Source organism: Pelmatolapia mariae, linkage group LG10_11, assembly GCF_036321145.2.
Source record: "Pelmatolapia mariae isolate MD_Pm_ZW linkage group LG10_11, Pm_UMD_F_2, whole genome shotgun sequence".
NCBI lineage: Eukaryota > Metazoa > Chordata > Actinopteri > Cichliformes > Cichlidae > Pelmatolapia > Pelmatolapia mariae.
Genome location: NC_086236.1, coordinates 49,339,584 through 49,361,921, shown reverse-complemented (window position 1 = coordinate 49,361,921; position 22,338 = coordinate 49,339,584). Strand labels below are relative to the sequence as shown.

The 22,338-nt window shown below is 42.0% G+C and overlaps 2 protein-coding genes across 3 annotated transcripts; both read left to right on the top strand.

The window, feature by feature from the left end:
- The first annotated feature begins 935 nt into the window (after positions 1-935).
- On the top strand, positions 936-17,735 carry tbc1d31 (TBC1 domain family, member 31). 2 transcript variants are annotated; one of them, XM_063485992.1, is made up of 23 exons: positions 936-1,276; positions 3,352-3,492; positions 3,713-3,828; positions 4,146-4,324; positions 4,630-4,781; positions 4,860-5,019; positions 5,257-5,457; positions 5,592-5,765; positions 5,857-5,936; positions 6,016-6,162; positions 12,310-12,443; positions 12,700-12,833; positions 12,968-13,147; positions 13,244-13,476; positions 13,600-13,672; positions 13,813-13,892; positions 13,984-14,119; positions 14,709-14,801; positions 15,152-15,280; positions 15,392-15,547; positions 16,436-16,469; positions 16,565-16,735; positions 16,996-17,735. In XM_063485992.1, exons 1-23 carry the CDS (start codon positions 1,206-1,208, stop codon positions 17,148-17,150), a joined length of 3,129 nt encoding a protein of 1,042 aa, XP_063342062.1. In that variant the 5' UTR covers positions 936-1,205; the 3' UTR covers positions 17,151-17,735. The 2 variants fall into 2 exon arrangements, with proteins under 2 accessions (XP_063342062.1, XP_063342061.1); XM_063485991.1 differs by having other exon boundaries at positions 16,400-16,469.
- Positions 17,736-17,833: 98 nt separating this feature from the next.
- Positions 17,834-22,133, top strand: LOC134636683 (protein FAM83A-like). The gene is made up of 6 exons (XM_063486783.1): positions 17,834-18,849; positions 18,941-19,060; positions 19,227-19,345; positions 19,537-19,704; positions 20,392-20,516; positions 20,628-22,133. The coding sequence occupies exons 1-6, from the start codon at positions 18,558-18,560 to the stop codon at positions 21,940-21,942; spliced, it is 2,139 nt and encodes a 712-aa protein (XP_063342853.1). The 5' UTR covers positions 17,834-18,557; the 3' UTR covers positions 21,943-22,133.
- Positions 22,134-22,338: the final 205 nt, after the last annotated feature.

Genomic DNA, 22,338 nt, shown 5'->3' with positions numbered 1-22,338 from the left:
AAATGAAGAATTTTAGAGGAACCATTCCTGCTCGCGCTGTGTAAAAGTGTTACAAAGGTCCTTAGGCAGTATGATCAGTTCGTGCGGTCATTTATAATATTAAGGATGTGCACAGTTGACGATAAAGTGTAAATACATGCCAACCCGTGTGTGCTTGCACATATATTGGCCAAATTCGTTTATAAAAAGCTCTTAATTTAAAAATTTAAACCGGATGTGTTTTCAGTATCTAACAATATCTTGTTTGCCTTTCATTTTATTGCACTTCCTGTGAAATTTGCAAACACGCTCACTTGACCATCCAGAGGCAGCCAGCAACACAAAGAGGCGTGCCGAACGACGCCGTTCTCGCGGCCCCCTGTGGAGATTCTAAACACAGACTACAAAAAGAGGACTGGGCAAGAAATAATGCTTTTTTAAAAAGTGGTGGCGATCAGTTAATCGTAATTAATTATCAGTTCAGTTCAGGGTTCAGTTGCTGGAGTTTACTTTTTATCTTTCACTTTGCCTTTAAAGAAGTGGGTGAAGGATTTTGATTTTTTACTTACATACTTAAGTATTAGAATGGCTTTTGGAGGTCTGACATATGAGATAAGAAAACTTATGATAATAAAAAGAATAACTGACAAACTCGGAGCTTTACTGTGTGGATGTAGATGAATGTATTAATAAATAAATAAAATAAACAAATATACACTAATACACAAATGAACGTCACGTATTTATTTTTTCAATTTTATTTTTAAATAAAAATTTAATCAATATTCGCTTTTTTCTGGGTATTGTGAAAAAGAAATTTACAGGGGTGGAAAAAAACCTCGCCGTTTACGCTCCTTGGCCACGCCTTCTGCCGTATTTCGTCAATTTTGGGCGACAAAATAACTGTTCTTAAACCCAACCAATAAAATAAACAAAACAATAACAAGTGAATAAAACCTGTTCATAGGGGGTCAGCTAAACTTTTAGGGCACTACTTAAATCTGAATTATATTGCTAAGCCTTTATCGAGGGCATTAACGGTTTCTCTCATTACCGCACTTAGTCAATGTTACTCTTTTAAATTTGCCGCTGTTTACCCCGCCTGTAAAAAAAGATTAGCCGGCTAACCTGCTAGCGAGGAAGCCATGCGATATCATAGTGACATTAAGTTAACTCAAGCGGTGTTTTGTAAATTTACCTCCTGAACTGTGTGGACTTTTTTGAAAATGGAGGTGACGGATATTGGGAACAAAGAGGAGGGTAAAATCTGGCATCGAAAACCAACACCGGGGAAAAGGTAGGTTTAATTTTCCCAAAAGTCTTATTTAGTTTCTCAGACTGTCAGCAGCTGATGCTGCACGGACTCATTTACATGCGGGTTATCTTTATTACACATAGCGCTCTAAGTTGTCAGTTTGTATTGCCGTGGTTGCTGTATTTTGGCACTATTACTGTAAATATTTTCACTGTGTCTGTTGGTATTGACATAACGAATACTGATTCGTTACTACTCTTGTGATGAGTTATTTTATTTACTAATTGCAATAAAAGAATTAGTCATGTTTTACAAGTTTATTAAGGCCGCAGTAATCCTGGAAAACTATGAAACTTTAACTGTAGTTCTAGCAAATTGCAGATTTACAAATGATTTATGTTTGAATGTGAATCAAATTAAAGGAAATTTTGAATAAATAAATGAAAATCTTCTCTACAGGTCTCTGACTGGCTTAATGAATATAAAAATGTTGCGACTAGTGCACTGTGACCTCTTCCAAATTTCACCCCAATCAACCATCCATGGATGAGACATGGATGAAATTGTCTATGGCATTTATTTGTTTGCTTGTTTAGTTCAGTTTCTTTTCAACATGGAAGCAGTATACAGAAAGTCATGCAAAATACACTGCTTCACTTTGGCTGACTTAGTTTACATATCCAAAAGAGAGGGAAGAAGGGCACACTGATTTAACCCCACCCTTTGTCGGTAAATCCGTTATTGTTTATCCTGCCTCTTTATTGATATAAACCTCAAAAACAACAATATACATATTTATAATTTCACTTTCACTCGCATTTACATACACTGTGTGAAATACAAAATCCATTCAACCACCTATTCTTTTTCAGCTTATCTGATTCCGGGTTGTTGGGGTGGGGGCTGGAGCCTGTCCCAGTTGCCATAGAGTGTCCAGGTACACCCTGGACAGCATCTTGCAGGCTAACACAGAGAGCCAATCATCCTCACACCAATGCAAATTTAGATTCACCAGTTAACCTAATCCAATAACTGCAGGTCTTTGGGATGTGAGAGGAAGCCAGGGAAAGACAAATACCTCCAATTCTGGTGTGTTGATTGCAAAATCTGAATAAACCTGGAATACCAACTAATTAACCAGAGACATTCATTGACATTCAAACATCTTTCTCTTTCTTATACCTCACGAAAACCGTATCTTTATACCTGTTTCTGAACTGCTTTATCTTTGCACATTGCTTCAGTTCTATAGTTTCACTCCACACACAGAAACACAAAAATATTTTCTTGTAGTACGCACAGTGACTGTTTTCAAGTTGCAAAAACCCTTAACTCTTTAGTCCTTGAAACCCTACTAGGAGTAAAACCATGGAGGTCTTTTGTTGCTTTCTGTCATATTTGGTTATAGAACAGAACGAGTGAGTGTGCATCAGAAGTTAAAGAGGGTGGTCTCTGCCTCTGCAGCTGCCCTTGAAAAAAACTGGAAACATCACATGGTCATCACACCACATCTTTGATGTATACTAACGTGTCATAACTCGTGATTAAGGGTTCATGGGAAGTCGTCAGATGTCATCTTGGGGTTGTTAAATTATGTAGTTAAATTACGAATTCCTTCTCTTACAGAAAACATGCTTTGAATGTCTCGTGCTAGTTGATTATATTTTGCTGTGAACGAAATTTATGCAAAATTTCTATAATACTTAGTAACAAGCAAATTTTGTTCTTTTCATTTAGGTCAAATCCTTGTTGCTAATCATTCATTTTTAGGTTATTGTTTTTAGAAAATATTAAATAATGCGAGAATGATCTATTCACTCATTTGTTTTCAAGCATTCTCTCACACCACCATCAAGGAGCCCAGGGATGAAATTTGATTTTGATTTCAGTTCTTTTATAAAGAATCTGTGCCAGTGAGAAATTGTGCTATTCCTAAGTAATGTTAACATAGCTCATATCCCACACCTGTGTAAGTAAGACCTCAGGTGGTTGCTGCACACAGGTGCAGAGAGATCGTATTAGATCTTTTCCTAGGTGACCACTAGGGAGCAGCGATGATTCACTCAGACACTCTTCATCTTTTGTCTCTGATGAGGTGTCTTGTTTGCCTTTTTCAGTGTGTTAGTGACTGTGGTCCGCACTGCTCAGCAGGCCAAGACGGTGCGTTTCCTCCACGTGGCCTTCGACACCACTGGTGATTCCTTCCTGGCTGGGGATCACCATGGCAACATTTATGTTTTTGACATCAGTAGAAACAGGTGTGTGGCTATGAGGGACACTTGGTTATTTAGTACATAAATGTACAGAATTCTGTATTGTTAAGGATTTACTTTTATCAACCAGGATTGTTTGATTCATAAATGTTCTTCCTTTGAATTAGAATATTAAATATATTCAGAATGGAGTCTTAAAACCTTTGATGCTTTTGAAATTTATTTGATTTTCTTTCCTCTTTTCCTTCTCTTCTTCTTGGGATAGATTTCGGCTGGTGCAGAAAACAGGACAGGCCTGCACTTCTTTGGCATTCAGCCTCCGCAGGACTACAGAGTTCCTCGTGGCTTTGGCTGACTACACTATTAAATGCTTCGACAAAGGTACGTCCTCACACATAAAGTGCTGCTTAGTTTTTCATTTGTAGTTCATTGTACAGAATTATTGTAGGGTCTGCCTTACAATATAAAGCGCCTTGAGGCGACTGTTGTTGTGATTTGGCGCTATATAAATAAAATTGAATTGTAATTTTATTCTTAACATTATTTTTTTAAATTATTTTCTTTATTGTAACCACAGCCAGCCAGCACTCTACGGGTTTTTTCATTTCTCCCAGTAGCAGCTGGTCATTTTAATCCAAAATGTGTAATTTGCTTCTTCTTTTGAACTACAAATTAACTTGTTCTGGTTAATTACATAGACACTAAGCAGCTGGTGAGTTGGATGCGAGGTCACGAGGGAGCAGTCTCATCCATCTCCGTCCACAGCTCAGGCCGCTATGCAATCACCACATCCTCAGACACAGCGCAGCTCTGGGACCTGGACACATTCCAAAGGAAGAGAAAGCTCAACATCAGGCAGTCTGTAGGCATACAGAGGGTGAGCATGCAGACATGCTCTGCAAACTATCCATCCATTTTCTTCTGCTTTGGCAATTAATGGTTGCAGCTGAGCTGGAGCTTGTTCTAGGTGCTATAGGTCGAGACGCACTAATTTGATATAAATGAATGGACATCCACACTGTAGACTGACCATGTCAGGTGTTGTTTTGTCAACTTGGGAATAAGAATTTTAATTTGTTCAGTCCACATGATGTATTTGTTGATTAAACTTAAAGTTTGCACTACATTTCATCTTCTTTTCGTTGCTGACTCCTTCCTGTCATTCTGCTGCATGCATTGCAGGTGTTTTTCTTGCCTCTCAGCAACACCATCCTCAGCTGTTTCAGTGATGATTCCATCTTTGCGTGGGAGAGTGACACACTTTTCTGCAAATACCAGCTCCCTGTTCCCGATTGTGGACCCAGAATCTTCTACAAGGCCTTCACTGTCACACGGTGGGTCTCTCATCTCACAGCCACTCATTAACAGCCCCTTACAAAAGTCTCTAATGCATACTTGTGCTGTGTTGGCAGTGACGGTAAGAGCCTTGCAGCAGGTGGGCGCTCCAACCTGCTGCACCTGTGGTGTCTGGACACCAAACAGCTGCTCAGGGTGATTCAGATGCCCACGCAGGTTCGAACTGTCAGACAGCTGGAATTCCTGCCCGACAGCTTCGACGGAGGAGCCAGCCAGGTACAAACAGTACTAACAGAAGGGTTTAGGTTTTTTCCAGTTTGCTCGTTTTCATGTTAAAAATAACATTCTCAAAAATTATTCCTCAAGTAGATTTCTTTTTAAGATAATCTCATATCTTGTACATTGAAGAGAAAATTAACTGGCATGTAACTAATATGGCTATATGCTGTTAATTTGTACAATTCCTCTGAGTTTGTCAGTTTCCTTTTTGATTATAACTTTGATGTCTTATAGACACTGGGTGTGTTGAGCCAGGATGGTGTGATGCGGTTCATCAACATTCACACATGCAAGCTTCTCTTTCACGTGGGTTCCCATGATGAATCCATCACTACAGTGGCAGTAAGCCCTAACGGCCGACACATTGTGGCTATCATGGATAATGGAAGCATCAATATCTACAGCGTCCAGAGTCTCACACAGGAATTAAACAAGGTGACAAGCAAGAATGTGATGAATAGGGTTCATACCAAAAGTTACCACATGTCTTGATTTGAAATTTTGTGTGTGTGTGTGTGTGTGTGCGTGTGTGTGTTTGATTGTTTGTTTTACCCTGGCACTCTCCACAGCCTCCTCCCTCTCAGGTGGCAGTAGTCTCTGGTGGTGAAGCTGATCAGGACTTTTCAAACCTAAAGGTCAAGGTAAGGTCAGAGGCTGTTCAAAGACCAACCAAGAGTTCAGGCAGACGCACACAAGTGAAGACCCTTAGACCTCCTGCTGGGTCTACAGCTGAGGATAAAGAGGTAGACTGCTAGAACACACACATTATTTTGTGGATGTAATGACTGTGTAAGCTAAAGGGTTGTTTTGAATTTTGTTTCTTTCTGTGAACAGAATGAACTTCCAGCTGGTCTGAATAAGAAGAGACTGGTGGCTCTGCTAAAAGCATTTGGAGAATACCCAGCTAAATACAGGTAAACACGACTTTCACCAGGAAGATTTAGGTATGCATGTAGGAAAAATAATAAGTAATTTTCTATATTTGCATTGCAGAATGTTTGTGTGGCGGTCCTTGTTGTGCCTGCCAGAGAATCATGCAGCATACAGCAGTCTGACAGACAAAGGCCTACATTCAGCCTTCCTCACTCTGCATGAGAAATACCCCATCAAAAGTCACAAACTGCTGAGAGGACTGCAGAGGTGCTCACACTCACGCATATAATCCAAGTCAATGCGGTGTTAATTATTTAGAACCAGGTCACAACAACAGTCACCTTGAGGTGCTTTATTTTGGAGGGTAAAGATGGAGTACCTATTTGAAAGAAACCTTAACAATCACGCAAACACTTGGCGACAATTGGAAGGAAAAACTCCCATCCTCCGCAACCTGTTGGGGGTGAGGGGAAAGAAAAGAGAGGGAGAGACAGGACAAAAAGGCAAATCAAAAATATACACAAGTGTTGGTGTCTCTCAGTCCATCTTGACCCAGTTTTACTGTCAAGAAAACTATGGAAGACTCGATGTTGAAACCTTAACAGGAACTTTTCCTCCGTGTGTAAAAGGGCACTAATGGGTTAACTCAAGAACCACCACCACCAGATTTGTATATTCAATTCAATTCAATTTTATTTATATAGCGCCAAATCACAACAAAAGTCGCCTCAAGGCGCTTTATATTGTACAGTAGATACAGAGAAAAACCCAACAATCATATGACCCCCTATGAGCAAGCACTTTGGCGACAGTGGGAAGGAAAAACTCCCTTTTAACAGGAAGAAACCTCCAGCAGAACCAGGCTCAGGGAGGGGCGGGGCCATCTGCTGCGACCGGTTGGGGTGAGAGAAGGAAAACAGGATAAAGACATGCTGTGGAAGAGAGACAGAGATTAATAACAGATATGATTCAATGCAGAGACGTCTATTAACACATAGTGAGTGAGAAAGGTGACTGGAAAGGAAAAACTCAATGCATCATGGGAATCCCCCGGCAGCCTACGTCTATTGCAGCATAACTAAGGGAGGATTCAGGGTCACCTGGTCCAGCCCTAACTATATGCTTTACCAAAAAGGAAAGTTTTAAGCCTAATCTTGAAAGTAGAGATAGTGTCTGTCTCCCGAATCCAAACTGGAAGCTGGTTCCACAGAAGAGGGGCCTGAAAACTGAAGGCTCTCCCTCCCATTCTACTTTTAAATACCCTAGGGACAACAAGTAGGCCTGCAGTGCGAGAGCAAAGTGCTCTAATAGGGTGATATGGTACTACAAGGTCATTAAGATAAGATGGGGCCTGATTATTTAAGACCTTGTATGTGAGGAGCAGGATTTTGAATTCAATTCTGGATTTAACAGGAAGCCAATGAAGGGAAGCCAAAACAGGAGAAATATGCTCTCTCTTTCTAGTCCCTGTTAGTACTCTTGCTGCAGCATTTTGGATTAACTAAAGGCTTTTTAGCGAGTTTTTTGGACATCCTGATAATAATGAATTGCAGTAGTCCAGCCTGGAAGTAATAAATGCATGAACTAGTTTTTCAGCGTCACTCTGAGACAGGATATTTCTAACTTTAGAGATGTTGTGCAAATGGAAGAAAGCAGTCTTACATATTTGTTTAATATGTGCGTTGAAGGACATGTCTTGGTCAAAAATGACTCCAAGGTTCCTCACAGCGTTACTGGAGGCCAAGGTAATGAGTACCATTCACCATTCTCTGTGAATGGTACTCATGGCCATTGATCAGTGGTCTTTGATCAGTGGGTTTTGGTCAGTGGTTGTTGATCAATGGTCATGAGAATTTGCATAATTATGATTAAGGAACTGACCTCCCAGCCCATTGTTCCTTCAGTGGGCTGGTTTCAGTCATTATGCAAATATACTGTTTATAAGATTTGGGGAAACCTGCAGTCAGCTGAGACTGAAGAAGTCACTTGGATGAGTGACGAAATGTTTCTCCCACAAAACGCTACGTCCAGATGAACAGATTCAACTTTTGGAGATTTACTTTCCCGGATGATTGAGAATGCATCAAGACGTTTTAACCCACTTTGGCAAGGACTGCCTAAAGCTTGTACGTCAGTATGAGCAAACTGCACGTAAGATGGCGGACTACAGGAACCACCTGAGATTCAGCCTCAGATGCCGACAAAACAGGATTGCTCCTAAAAGTCTGCAAATGAGCTCTTCAGTTAAAGGCTTCCGGGCAACAAAAATCCTCCAGAAGGCACAGCATCAGTTGCTTAATGAACGGGTGAGGCAAACAAATTTTACCATCGACATGCGAAAATCTCAAGAGGAGCGGATCCGACAGACTGACAATGCTTCTAGATGAGAGTACGCTTAAAAAGGTGTTTGACTTTACTGAGAAGGCTCGTCTAGCACAGCACAAGAAGTCTAAGACCAGGCAACAAAGGAAGTTTGACTTACTTGTTGTACGTCGGAAACCAAAGCAAAATACGGAGAGTGTCCTCAGTGGCCAGAAGAGACAAGGATGCGACATGGAGGATGTGGACAAGTGGGTGAAGAATTTGTCTGACAGACAGCTCACCCAAACAGAGAAAAACATCCTTGCTAAAGGGTTGAATTTTGCTGTCACACCGAGACAAATCCCGCTAGTGGAGCTGATCACAGCCACACATACAGCAATTCGTACCAACAATATTGCAGAAGTGGAAGCAGAGCAACTACGGACGAAAGTTTCGGCCTGTCTCAGCAATGCAAAGCCCCCAGCATCCAACATCACCATGGAGGAGAGGAAGGCACTCACATCACTTAGTGATGATGACAACAACATTATCATCCTTCCGGCAGACAAGGGTAGGTGCACAGTATTGCTAAACCAGAAAGACTATCATGAGAAAATTTTGTCACTACTCAGTGATGAAAATACTTATGAGCCCCTGAAACGAGACCCAGGAAGTGGCTACAGGAAGAGGGTGATAGACTGTCTGAAGCAGTTAGAACAAGACAAGGCTATTGACCGGACCTCATACCACAGGCTGTACCCAGGGGAGTCTACACCAAGTCTGTATGGTTTATCGAAAATACATAAACAGGGTGCACCTTTAAGACCGATTGTCTGCATGATCAACTCGGTCACCTATAACATCTCCAAGTTTCTGGCTTCGATCCTCAACCCGCTGGTGGGCAGCTCTGAACACCACATCCAGAACACCCTGGATTTTGTTGAGAAGGTGAGAGATGTCATTATGGAGGCAGATGAAACCATGGTCTCGTACGACGTTACATCTCTCTTCACTTGCATCCCAGTCACGGAAGCATTGGAGGTAGTCCGTAAGAGATTACAGGATGACACCAACCTCAGCAACAGGACCACTCTCAGCATCGACCAAGTGTGTTTGCTTTTGGAACTGTGTCTTCATTCCACCTACTTCACATACAAGGGTCAGTTCTACAGGCAGAAACATGGGTGTGCCATGGGCTCCCCAGTTTCACCCATCGTGGCCAATTTGTACATGGAAGAAGTGGAAAAGAGGGCTTTGCTATCCTACCCTGGAACACCACCAAGCCATTGGTTCAGATATGTGGATGACACCTGGGTGAAAATCAAATCTCAGGATGTACTACATTTCACGAATCACATTAACTCGGTGGACCGACACATCAAATTCACCAGGGAGGATATGAAAAGTGGCAGGTTAGCCTTCTTAGACTGTGAGATTTCCATCAGTAATGGGGGACATCTAAAAGCTGACGTGTACCGTAAACCTACACATACGGATCAGTATCTAAGGTTTGACTCTCATCATCCACTGGAGCACAAACTGGGTGTCATCAGGACGCTACAACACAGAGCGAACACCATCCCCACTGACACAGCGGCCAGGGAGGCAGAAGAACAGCACATCAAGAAGGCCCTGAGTAAATGTGGTTATCCCAGCTGGACTTTTGTCAAAGCTGGAAAGGCACCTAAAGAAAGCTCCAGCCGATCCAGGAGAGAAGGACAACCGCTGCCCAAGCGAAAACCTGTAGTGATCCCATATGTGTCAGGAGTATCGGAGCAGTTGAGACGCGTTTTTTCTAAACACCGGGTCTCTGTGGCTTTTAAACCCCAAAACACGCTGCGCCAAAAATTGGTCCACCCCAAGGATCGGGTCCCCCGACACAAACAGAGTAACATAGTGTACGCTGTTAAGTGCCAGGAGGATTGCCAGGATTTATACATCGGGGAAACCAAACAACCTCTGGCGAAGCGGATGGCACAACACAGAAGAGCTACCTCGTCAGGCCAGGACTCTGCAGTCTATTTACACCTACAGGCCAGTGGACACTCTTTCAATGATGAGGATGTACACATCCTGGACAGGGAGGAACGCTGGTTTGAGTGCGGAGTCAAGGAGGCCATTTACGTGAAAAGGGAAAGACCATCTCTGAATCGAGGAGGGGGCCTAAGGGTACATCTTTCGCCATCTTACAATGCTGTGATTGCAGCCATTCCCCAACTCTCTGTGAATGGTACTCATGACCACTGATCAGTGGTCTTTGATCAGTGGGTTTTGGTCAGTGGTTGTTGATCAATGGTCATGAGAATTTGCATAATTATGATTAAGGAACTGACCTCCCAGCCCATTGTTTCTTCAGCTGGCTGGTTTCAGTCATTATGCAAATATACTGTTTATAAGGTTTGGGGAAACCTGCAGTCAGCTGAGACTGAAGAAGTCACTTGGATGAGTGACGAAACGTTTCTCCCACAAAACGCTACGTCCAGATGAACAGAATCAACTTTTGGAGATTTACTTTCCTGGATGATTGAGAATGCATCAAGACGATACTCTTTCAAGGATTTTTGATATGAAAAGAAGGTTGGAGATTGGCCTATAATTAGCTAAGACAGCTGGGTCTAGAGATGGCTTTTTGAGTAAAGGTTTAACTTAGAGCTGGGCGATATAAGATTTTTTCATATCACGATATGTTTTTTTCATTTCAGGCGATAACGATATATATCACGATATAAGCGAAATAACTATATTTCTAAGATTTAAATGTGCTGTTGCTCACAAGTAAAATGTGAAAGTTTGTTTTGATTTAAATATTTATTTCCCATAATAAGTTCAACAGGGTAGATGTACTTAAGGAACATGAGACTTCAGTTTCAGATAAATAAAGGCAAATATTGCAAACTACACAAAAGGCAGCCGCTAAAGCGTTTAAGTTTCAAAATAGAACAAACAAAACAGACTACTAAATTGTCAATTCCACTTAGAAACAAAATATTAATTCTAAAAATAAATCTTAGTTTGTTTTACAGAAGAACAGACAAAATTGACTAACTTTTGTCAATATCAAATAAACTGAGAACTAAAAGGAAATTCTCAATCTTTCCTTGTTGTATAGCTTAGCTTTTCAAACAGTTCTAACAGTTACTTTAGTCTGACAAAAGCCGAATGACGAATTAGTGCTTTCAGTCAGAGATTGAGCATGCACCGGTTTATTGTATTTCCAGACTTGCTTTCAGCACAATTTACAGTGCGTGCTACTCTGTTTTTTGTCAGACTTGAAATAGCCAAAATACCTTCACACTACGGAACTTCTGTGGCCCTTCCGTTCGACAATCTCTCCGGCATTGGAACTATAATCGGTTCGGTAACCTTCGCTCACGCTCTCGGTTGATTTTTCTCTAGTCGGCAAACTCATTTCCTTCATTACCCGGGCGGCCCGGCTGCAAAAACAAATACACATGTGCGCCTTGGCACTTGTGCTGTACGTAACTAGTCACGTGACGAGACGCTGCGGCTGTGATTGGTTCGGCTCTGCGCTACTTAATTTGGATTGGCTGTTTTGGGTTTTTTTTTAAGAGGACAAGAGAGATGAGGCCTATCGCAATAGTTTAATTTTTCTATCGAGAAAAAGTTATTTCGCAATACATATCGTTATCGTTCTATCGCCCAGCTCTAGTTTAACTACAGCCAGCTTGAAGGCCTGTGGTACATAGCCAATTATTAGAGATGAGTTGATCATATTTAAGATTGAAGAATTAATTAATGGCAGGACTTCTTTGAGCAGTTTTGTAGGAATGGGGTCTAAAAGACACGTTGATGGTTTGGAGGAAGTAATTATTGAAGTTAACTCAGAAAGATCAATTGGAGAAAAAGAGTCTAACTTAACATCAGTGGTACTAACAGTAGCTGTAGATAATATTACATCTGTGGGATGATTATTGGTAATTTGTTCTCTAATGATAAAAATTTTATTTGTGAAGAAGTTCATGAAGTCATTACTAGTTAATGTTAAAGGGATGGTTGGCTCAATGGTGCTCTGGCTTTTTGTCAATGTTTAATGAGCATACAGCATAGTTGGACCCAAAAACATTGTGACCGCTTGTTTTGTCTTCTTCACAGGGTGTTGTCTGCTTTAGCTCACTGGGCAGCCATCTTTGGAGAGGTGGAATACCTTCCTCTGGTAGCTTTTCCTTTTGTCAAGCTCTTCCAGAACAATCCAATGCTCTGCTTCGAAGTGGTGGCCACTGTCATAGGTATTTTCTTACAGAGTTCCATCATCGCTGTGTGTTTTTGTAATATTACATCTGCACACATTTGAAAACTTGATCAGTCTGAGAATGGCACTGCTACAAGCATAAGATCATGAGGTCAAAATACACTGCTGCTCAGTGTGTACAGACACTTCTGATTGCTATATAAATTTGATCCAAATGCAAAAGTCCTTTTTTCTTTTAGTCAACCTGAACCTTTCACAGGAATCTCTGCTGATTCAGTTGTTTGGTTGTGCAGTGAACTGGTGCCAGCACTGGTTTGAGTATTTCCCCAACCCTCCACTGAATATCCTGAACATGGCAGAGAATGTCCTGGCTCATCATGACAAGGAGCTGCTGCAGCACCTGGTGGACTGTGGCATTACTTCGCAGGTAACAGAAGCTGCAGAACCACAGAGAGGCTGTCAGATAATGTGCCATAAAATTGCACGCTCTCAGTGGGATCACACGTTCTCTGCACTTTGTAAGTATCCACTTTTTATGACACTTCTCCCTGTTTGCTCTAGCTCTTCGTGTGGCCCCTGCTGGAGACCTTGTTCTCAGAGGTTCTGACTCGGGATGAGTGGCTGAAACTGTTTGACAACATTTTCTCCAACCATCCATCATTTCTGCTGATGGCCTGTGTGGCTTACATCATCTGTTGCCGTGAGCCTCTCCTCCTCTGCTCACAGAAGCAAGACTTTGAGGTACCTTTCCCATAATATTTTTTTCTCATCTAATCTAATCCAGGAAAACACAAATTATGGCACATAATGAAGTTTTCTGTCTCTCCTCTTCTGTAGTATTTCTTCCACCATCGTAACAACCTGGATGTTGGAGCAATGGTAAAGGAGGCCTACCGACTCATGAGCAGCACACCCGCTGACATCCATCCCAGGGCCATGCTCTCTGACTTTACACCACTGACCAAAGGCCAGTACCCTGTGTTCAACCATTACCCAGAATTCATAGTGGAATACCAAAGCAGGGAGAAGGAGAAGATACGACTGCAGGAGATGGAGTATCTCCGAGAGAGGTGAGATTACAACAAAACAATAATAAAGAAAGAAAAAAAGTCATGTTAATTTTGGTAATAGTAAATATTAAAACTTAATATAAGGAGTGAGGAAGAAGGCATAACATGTAAGTGTGTGTTCAGGCAGGAGGTGTCAGCAATGCATGCAGATTTTTTACATCGCCAGGCTGAAGAGGAGGCCTTTTATGCACAACAGGTAGATTCATTTTTCCGAATTCTAAAAGGAGTATATTACTGTAATCCTCAGACTGTGCGGTGTTCAACACAAACAAACACTTAAAATAAACTGGAAATAAAGGGAACCAGTTTTTACTGTTTTAATTGAATCGGTTTTAGGAGCTGCTGCAGAAAGCAGAAGAACAGCGCAGAAACATTCTGTCACAGGAAGAGGAGAAACTGACACAGCAGAGGGCAAAGTACACGTTGCACCTTTGAAAATGAAGTATGACTTAAATGAATGACAGGAGTTCAGAGAATGGGTTGGTGACACTGTGCTGTGTTGTTCAGATTGGCTGCCATGAAGAGAGAGCTCAAGGTGAAGGAGTTACAGCTGCTGGACACAACCAGAAGACGCTTTCTCAAACACCAGCAGGACCTGAGAGCCTCACAGATACAAAGACTAGACCAGGAGATCAGCAGGAAGGTAAATGCAGCAAGTTACACATAAAACATATATACTGGTAGATTTCAAGTTTCAATGATTTATCTCTTCTGTGTAATGTGGATGGTAATGGATGGTAATGTTTAGCACGCGGCAGCACGCACAGCAAGAAGGTCCTGAGTTCATTCCACCATCAGGCCAGCAGTCTTTCTGTGTGGAGTTTGCATGTTCTCCTCATGTTTGCGTGGGTTCTTCCCGGGTACTCCGGCTTCCTCCCACAGTCCAAGGTTAATTGATAAATCCAAATTGCCCATAGGTGTGTTAGCCCTGTGACAGACTGGTGACCTGTCCAGGGTGTACCCCGCCTCTCGCCCTATGACAGCTGGGATAGGCACCAGCACCCCCCGTGACCCTGAAAAGGATAAGCGGAAGGGAATGGATGGATGGTAATGTTTAGATGTGTATTATTTCCCCCCAGTTGTCTGTCACTTCACTTTGTTAGTAATCTGGTTCATATCGTGGAAGTTTAGCACATTATAAATCCTGTAATGGACTGGAACACCAAAGTGACTCAGTGTATTGTCAGGGTGGTCACAGAGATTTATGTGCTTGTTGATATTTTGTGCTGCAGATGAATCTTTATGACCAGGAGACAGCTGCAGCAGTCCAGGATCTTGAGGTCAGACAGATGGAGATGGAGGTTCAAAGGAAACAACTTGAACAGGTGACAAACACCCTCCTGGCTCCCTACCAGCCTCACCTTCTCCTTCACTCTTCTTCCCTTTGTGTTAGTACATTTCTTTCCAGTAGTGACTCTCATTAACCTGGAAAACAATTTCTAAGTAAAATGTGTTTCACAACCCAAGTTTTGGTTATAGCCAAAACAGTTACAGCTTCCAGTTAAATGCTCAATTAAGATCACTCAAGCATGAGACCTGTTACGCTTTGGGTAAAGTCTTGTGAAATGAAATGTGGTTTCACAGATGTTTATATAATTCCCAGCACTGTGACTGTTATTAAACGTTCCACTGTCTAATCAGCTTTTCTTTCATGGTTTTTCCACCACTGTCTCAGCACTTGTTGAAAGAGCAGGAGCGTGCAGGACGAGAGGACGAGGAGCAAGTGGAGAGGAGAACGAGGCAGGCGGAAAGAGAGGGAGAGAATTACACAGAGCTGCTGCGTAATGCTGAGGAAGACATGCAGGCTAGTCTCAAATTCCAGTGTAATTGTCAAACATGAAGTCATGTGTCCATCTGGCTTTTCAACAGGAGCAGCAGAGTCACCTAAATCATATTTCTCCACAAACACACACAGAGCCAGGAGGAGTCCCTTGAAGGGGCAAGCCAGCTGGGCCTGGAGTCAGACTGGAGGGAGGTGAGGGAACGCCTGCAGCAGGCGGACTCTGAGCAGGACAGGACGAGAGAGGGACTGAGAGAGACGGACACTGTGGGAGGTGTGGCGGGAAGGAAGGTGAGAACAACATGCAGAGCTGGCAAAAGTACAGACATTCTGTACTTAAGAAGTACATACACTTGTGTTAAAAACATTCATTTTCTTTACTCAAGTAAAAGTAAAACAGTACCAGTGTCTAAAATGTAAAAAGTAACTTCTAGAACAACATCTTTACCACCTATTTTTGTGCACAGCTAACTAAGCTGTGTGTTGTATTAATGTAATAATAAAATAATTCAGTCTAAATTTTAATTCTAATAAATGTACTCATCTTTAATCAGGTAAGTAGCATGAGCAGAGAAAAAGAAGAAATATTAAAAAAATAGCTCTGTTTTCTGTCGCCTACATAGTAGAGAGTGACAAGACCATATTTATTTCAAGAAAATTAGTTTAGATTGCTTGTATGCTTTATTTGACATTACTGTACTTGAGATTGCTTATTTATTATTTATAACCAATGGAATTCTTGATTACTAAAATAACTGTTTGCTACAGCCCTAATTTTTATTATGCATCGGCTTGAAAAGTGACAGAATATATGAGTTTTTATTGGGCTTTTATGTGAGACCTTAAGACATATCTTTGTGATCATAGTTGATTATCATCATCATCTAATGTAATGGGTTCGATCGAACCCTAGGGGTTTGGTGAGTCGGTCTCAGGGATTCGGCAGAGCCTCTGCCGTGACATGCACGGCTCATTTTGTGCACCAGTAAAAAACATATGTATGTCTTGAATTAAAAAAAAATCTTATTTTATTTTTCACTAAAGAGGGGTTCAGTGAATGCGCATATGAAACTGGTGGGGTTCGGTACCTCCAAAAAGGTTAAGAACCACTGATTTAAAGAATGACTGCTTGTTAATTTGCAGTGGGATGAGGTGATGACTCTCAGAGCTCTGTTACAGGATCATCGCCAACCATGGCCTTCAGCACTCACAGGTATTACCCCCTCACTACCACGCACACACACACACGCACACACACACACAGAGTCTGTTATTCAGACTCATCTCAGTGTATTTATTGTGTATCAGATGGTGAGAGGCAGACGAGGATAAGGTCACCATGTTTGAGCAGAGACCCTCTACACAGACACGGTGCCGTCACTCCTGTCAGGACTAACTCCTTCACCACTGCGAGACCAGCTGGAAGTCAGGTGATGTGTCTGAACAGCAGCTCACCGTCAGAGAGCACCTCCACCAACTGTAAGTACTTGTTATCACCATGTTTTGTTTTTTAAAAATTAAGTGGCAAAATGTATTTCCCCATCGGTTTACCAAAGCTGGGTAGTATTTCAAGTAATGATCTATTGTAACCACCACACGATTATAATCTGATTATAATAATCGGTTACTAATCTGTCAAGTTTTGGAGCACAACTACAAATTGTGAAGCTGCCTTCCTTCTATCCTCCTTTGTCAAATGTGTTTTTATATCAGTAATCCTTTCTTTCTTTTCCTGTCAGTCTCACTGGACCGAGGTCGGGCCCAGCTGGACAGCAGTGAGAGAGAACTGCTGAAGGAAATCAGAGAATTGAGACAGAAGCTGGCAGCAAGAGCCAAAGAGGGCAGCTCTGCCTCCTCACAGTCTGTCCACACACTGTCCTCTATCTCCCAGTGACCACAAACTTCCTCAAACTCTGGCTTCACAGAGTCACAGAAACATATTCTTATCTCGAGCTCTCTGGAACAGACAGACAGTGAATCAGACCGATGAGCTAACTGCTTCCAAAGAATGTTTTTTGCCATTCATCCCTCCACCTTAAAGTACAAATGCAGTCAAACAGCTTTCACTATTCATCCTCATGAAAACTCATGTTTTCAAGCAAAACACCAGTCGAGAACAGAAACAGTTTATTTCAGTTTCTGGCTCTGTTTGTGCTTCATGTTATGTGCACATTGTTGCTCACATCAACCTGTAATGTTTGGGTGGTTCTCTCAAAAACCAGCTTTGACTATTTTTCTTTAAGCAGTGTGTCTTTAGCCGATAGCTGTGCGAGACCATCTGACATACCCTCGGTACTGTGTGTAACGGACTCACACACTTCTTCTGCAGAGTCCATAGTGAAGAATAAACTGTTTAAATTTGCTGTCATGTTTTTAATAGATATGCAGTTCTTACATGAGTCTTTTTTTACTTTAATGTATTTTGTATTTGCTTTATTTAAAACTTATTTGCATAAAAACATTTAAAAATCTGGATTGATCTTTGTGTCATTGTGACTTTATCAGTGATGTATTTTTAAAAAAGAAACAAAAACTGTCATTTAAATATCTGCAGTCACACTTTTCTGTTTTCAGAATGCATTTAGGTTGGGTTTTAATTTAGATGAGAGGATTTATGATTTGATTAGAGTTAGAGATTAGACTCTACTAGAGCAGAAGTGCAAAAACACTGACCTGTGGGCCTCTTCTTCTCACTGTCTGGGTGTGGCATTAACTGTCATCACTTTTGGTCTTGTGAGCATCCAGGTGTTATTTGACATGAGCTGAACTGGCAGCGATCTCCATTCATGTCACTCACTGCTTTCTATCTCTCCACCCATGTTTTATCTGTGCTCACCTGCTCTGCATCACTCTGTCACAGGCCATGGGAAGTAAACTGCAAAGCACGCTCTGCTCTGCCGTCACTGACAAAGTTAATTAACAAACAAAAGCACAAACAGGGAGGTATTGGAGCCACAGAATCACATCTAAAAGCAGAATTTCTTTGATGTCTCACATTTTACGGGCTAATATTTTTATTCTATCTTTGCATCATTTCCTGTGAATTTCTTTATCTTTACCTTCACAGTTACACACTGGAAGGTCACAGTCTTACACCCACAGTCTGACTGACTCACTTTTCACCTGTCACTTCTCATTATGTTTTAGGAAACCATCTTGCCCTCAGCAGGGGTGGATCTACCTTTCTCTCTTTACCTGTCTGCATGTCGAATCAGTAGATCTCTCTTAGAGAAACTGATTCCCAGAGCTGTAACGTCAGCATGCTAATTTTTCTCTAACCTGAAAATAAGGCTTTGTATCCATGGATGCCTCCAACAGTGTGTCTGCGCTGTGGTACAGGATGTCCAAGCCGCTGGGGAAGGTAAGGCGACGTCTCCAAGACCTCCGCATCCCTTCCTCCTCCTATGATTTCATATCTAGCAGCTCCACAGTGGACCTGAGCCACAACGAAAGCGCTCGTCTTGCAGCGGACTGTCTGCTCAGCCGGGGCTTGGAGGAATACCACGAGGTGTTGAGAGCAGAGGGAGAAGTGGACTTTCTGTCAGAGCCAGAGAAAAATTACATCCTGAAGAATGGGAGGGATAGTCACACAGGCTAGAAATATTTCTGTACATCTTTAATGTTCCCATTATCCCAGGTTGTTGTCAGGTTGAGTTGCTTTAAATGGTTTTCTGTCTCATGCAGATGATCCTAGTGAGCAGCATGATGATGGCAAAGAGTTGGAGAGCTTATCTGCTGGCTCAACGTCTCCCACACAGTGCTCTGAAGTGTCAGCAGACAGTGACTGTACTCTGGCAGAGTCAGGTCAGTGTCAGCTGAAAGGTACTAATGGAGTACTAAATATTTTTTAAAAGCCTTTAAAGTGTTTAAATCCTCTGTGGGTCAGTGCACTTTTTGTGGGCAATGTATAATTGAGCTTTCTGTTGCAATTCACTGCTGTTTACAGTTTTCTTTTGCTCCTTTTTATTAGATGTGAAATCGAGCGGTCCTGTGTTGGTTAAACAGATGATTCAGGTATTCTTCCCCTCAGACTGCAGGGCAGCTGGCATGAAAGACCTGGTTAGACAGTTCATCAGAAAGGCTAAACTGGTATGCCTGGAGGTGTTTGTGTTTCTTTGTGTATGTTTGTACATGTAAAAAGGAATATACCATGCATACCCGCACATGTGAAATAAAAACCCAGTGCTGGATCTTGTGAGCTGAGGTAATGTGAGTGATCTCTGTCACTGCAGGTGTTTGGTAAAGTGATTCTTCAGTAACTCATAACCATGTGTGTTTAGGCCCTGGCTATAGTGGTGGACAGCTTCAGTGACGTGGAGCTGCTTTGCGATCTTCTGGAGGCGAGCAAGAAGAGAAACGTGTCTGTACATCTGCTGTTGGACCAGCTAAACCTGAACCTGTTTGTTAGCATGTGGCAGGACCTCAAACTCGACAGTAAAAACTTTCCTGTGAGTCCACTCGCCATTCTCTTTCTCACTACCTTCAAATTGCAGCACTATTCTCAAGAAATCAAGAGTAAAAACGTTAAGTATCCATATACATGCTTTATATCTTGTTCTTTCTTTTTTTTATCTTGTAACCATGCAACCTTAAATCAAGCCTGCCAGAGAACCACAGTATCTCTGATGCAACAGTACAGCACAAGCAAACACTGTACATGGAAAGCTCCTTCACCAGGCTCTATATGATGACCATGCTGTTTTCTTTATTGTCTAATTTGATGGTTTTTCTTTCACGAGCCAGCATTTGATCTTTAAGGGACTTTTCCTAAAACACGCTGCTGTCACTGAATCATGTAACAAAAATGACTGATGCCCATCCCTGTTTTTCTGGGATGGGCATTTTAACTCAGTAATCTGTAGTCTAGGCAGGTACCACAATTATCACTTCCAAATTAGGGTTTTTTTTCTTAGCCCTGGAGGTTGCTGCTTAAAAGACTGCTTATGACAATCAGTAAACAAATGATATGTTATAATCCTGCTGTTCAAAACAGATTTGAGGATGGGTTTTTTGTTTGTTTTTTAACTGTTATATGGTGGCAGTGTGCATATGAAATTGTGAACCTCATAAATGATTTTAATAAATTATCAAGATAAATGCTACAGTTTTTGTTAAATAATTGTGTGTGTGCACAGAAACTGTCAGTACACAGCGTCTATGGACAGACCTACTGTGCAAAGACAGGCAGGAAGCTGAAAGGTCAGATTGCAGAGAGTTTTATCATCAGTGACTGGACTGAGGTGCTGACTGGTTCATACAGGTATAAACATGCAGGAACATTATCATCATTATCAACATTTTTTGTATGTATTCTCTTTAATTTTCTGTTGTACAATTAGTAACCGTGTGTGTGTCTGTGTGATCCCTTCAGCTTCTCCTGGTTGTCCTGGCAGGTCCATCGGAGTCTTGCTGTTCTGTTAAAGGGCAGCGCAGTCACATGTTTCCTGCAGGAATTTCACAGGCTGCACTCCAGCTCCAAACCCATCACTGGCTTTGTCACCTTTATCACTGTGCCCCACACTCCTTCCCGACACTCCACATCACATGCGGTTCTTCATAGAAATACTGGTATCAGTAAGCAGACATCAAACCAGGCAGGTCTTCAGTGGGATTGGAATAAAAATGCTGAAAACACTCAGACAAAAGCAGCAGGGACAGTTCTCCATAAACCCCAGAGCCCAGCACTGGTGTGCAGCCGGGGGGATAACCAACCTCAGCACAGAGCAGACACTGGTACACAAATCCAAAGAAAACCTCTGCAGCTGTACCCAAAGCCTTTGATTCAACCAGAAATGGAGAGTAAGGTGCAGAGTAAATCTGTGGAAAAGCCCAAATATACAATGGAATCTGGACACACAATGCATAATGAAAAAGAGAAGAGCAAATACCAGATTCAGAGTCACTTAAACCTGCCTGATCATACCCACTACGTCAGCACTACAGCTGAAAAGAATGCAGCGATTCAAGAGTCAGACCCTCTGCACACTGTAACCCCGACACACGGACAGCACAGGACTGTACTCTGTGAAACACCTTTGAAGAATTCAAATCTTGATCCCGCAGACGTGGCTACCGAAGGGCTCTTCTTTCAGCAGAGGAACAGAAACATACCGACAAACCCTCTGAGGACTGCTGCAGACCTGAACACACAGAGAGGACAGTGGAGCTCCTCACACAGTTTCAAACCCAAACCGGAACTTCAACATGATAATCCCAAACTCCACCCTCCTCCTACAACACAACACAAACAAGCAAACACCACTCATCAGTTTCTTTTTACACCTCTAAGAGGACACACACCTGGTGTGCAAACCAAATTCTCCTTTCTAGAAACCAGGAGGCAGGCTCAGCCACAGAGGTACTGCCAGCCCCAGCTCCAACCACAAACTATCAAAGAGCCTCCAGCTTCAACAGGAGCTCATCTCAGGCCTCAGCTCCAGAAAGACCCAAAGCTCTTTCTTCCTTGTACAGCAGCCCAGATTAATCTTCAGTCCCACGCTAGGCTAAACTGGAGCCCCCAGAATCATCCTATGGAGCGTCACAGCTCCTTCAGGACCCCCCACAGGATGGGACAGATGACTGGCTGGGGGCCTTTACAGAGCAGCATGAATACACCACTGAGAAGAAGCAAGAGTATGAACGAGAGACAGACATCAGGGTTCAGTCCAAACAGAACGTTTAGCTAACTCTATATTGGTCACATTTATCCACCCACAGACACACAGGAGCTGCAGCTATAAAAACAACACAATATCCTCATAAGTTTCGCTGAGCTTGTGTGATATTTTACTGTAAACCTCTTGAAATTGTACTAGACTAAGAGATGAGCTTATTATTGCTACAAGTCCAGCAGCTGTATCTGCGTATTTTTGTTAAAATAAAATATAACTTCATGACAATGTGTAATCTGTTACATGTCTTTAATCCTGAAAGGTGTATTAAAGTAGAATATTTAGGGTAATTTTACAGGTGCTACACACACTCACAAAGGTGCTTTCTGTTATTAAACATCTGCTAAGGTTGATGTTGAGTGGAACGATGTGAGGAGTTAATCTGTTGTCACTAACATGAAGAGAACAAAA

Bases quoted from the DNA above. Each gene is read 5' to 3' on its own strand.
- tbc1d31 (XM_063485991.1), top strand. From the start codon at position 1,206: ATGGAGGTGACGGATATTGGGAACAAAGAGGAGGGTAAAATCTGGCAT. The intron at 12,834-12,967 runs GTAACAGAAGCT...TGTTTGCTCTAG, and splicing joins ACTGTGGCATTACTTCGCAG to CTCTTCGTGTGGCCCCTGCT. The intron at 13,477-13,599 runs GTGAGATTACAA...GTGTGTGTTCAG, and splicing joins ATGGAGTATCTCCGAGAGAG to GCAGGAGGTGTCAGCAATGC.
- LOC134636683 (XM_063486783.1), top strand. From the start codon at position 18,558: ATGGATGCCTCCAACAGTGTGTCTGCGCTGTGGTACAGGATGTCCAAG. The intron at 18,850-18,940 runs GCTAGAAATATT...TGTCTCATGCAG, and splicing joins TGGGAGGGATAGTCACACAG to ATGATCCTAGTGAGCAGCAT. The intron at 20,517-20,627 runs GTATAAACATGC...TGATCCCTTCAG, and splicing joins GTGCTGACTGGTTCATACAG to CTTCTCCTGGTTGTCCTGGC.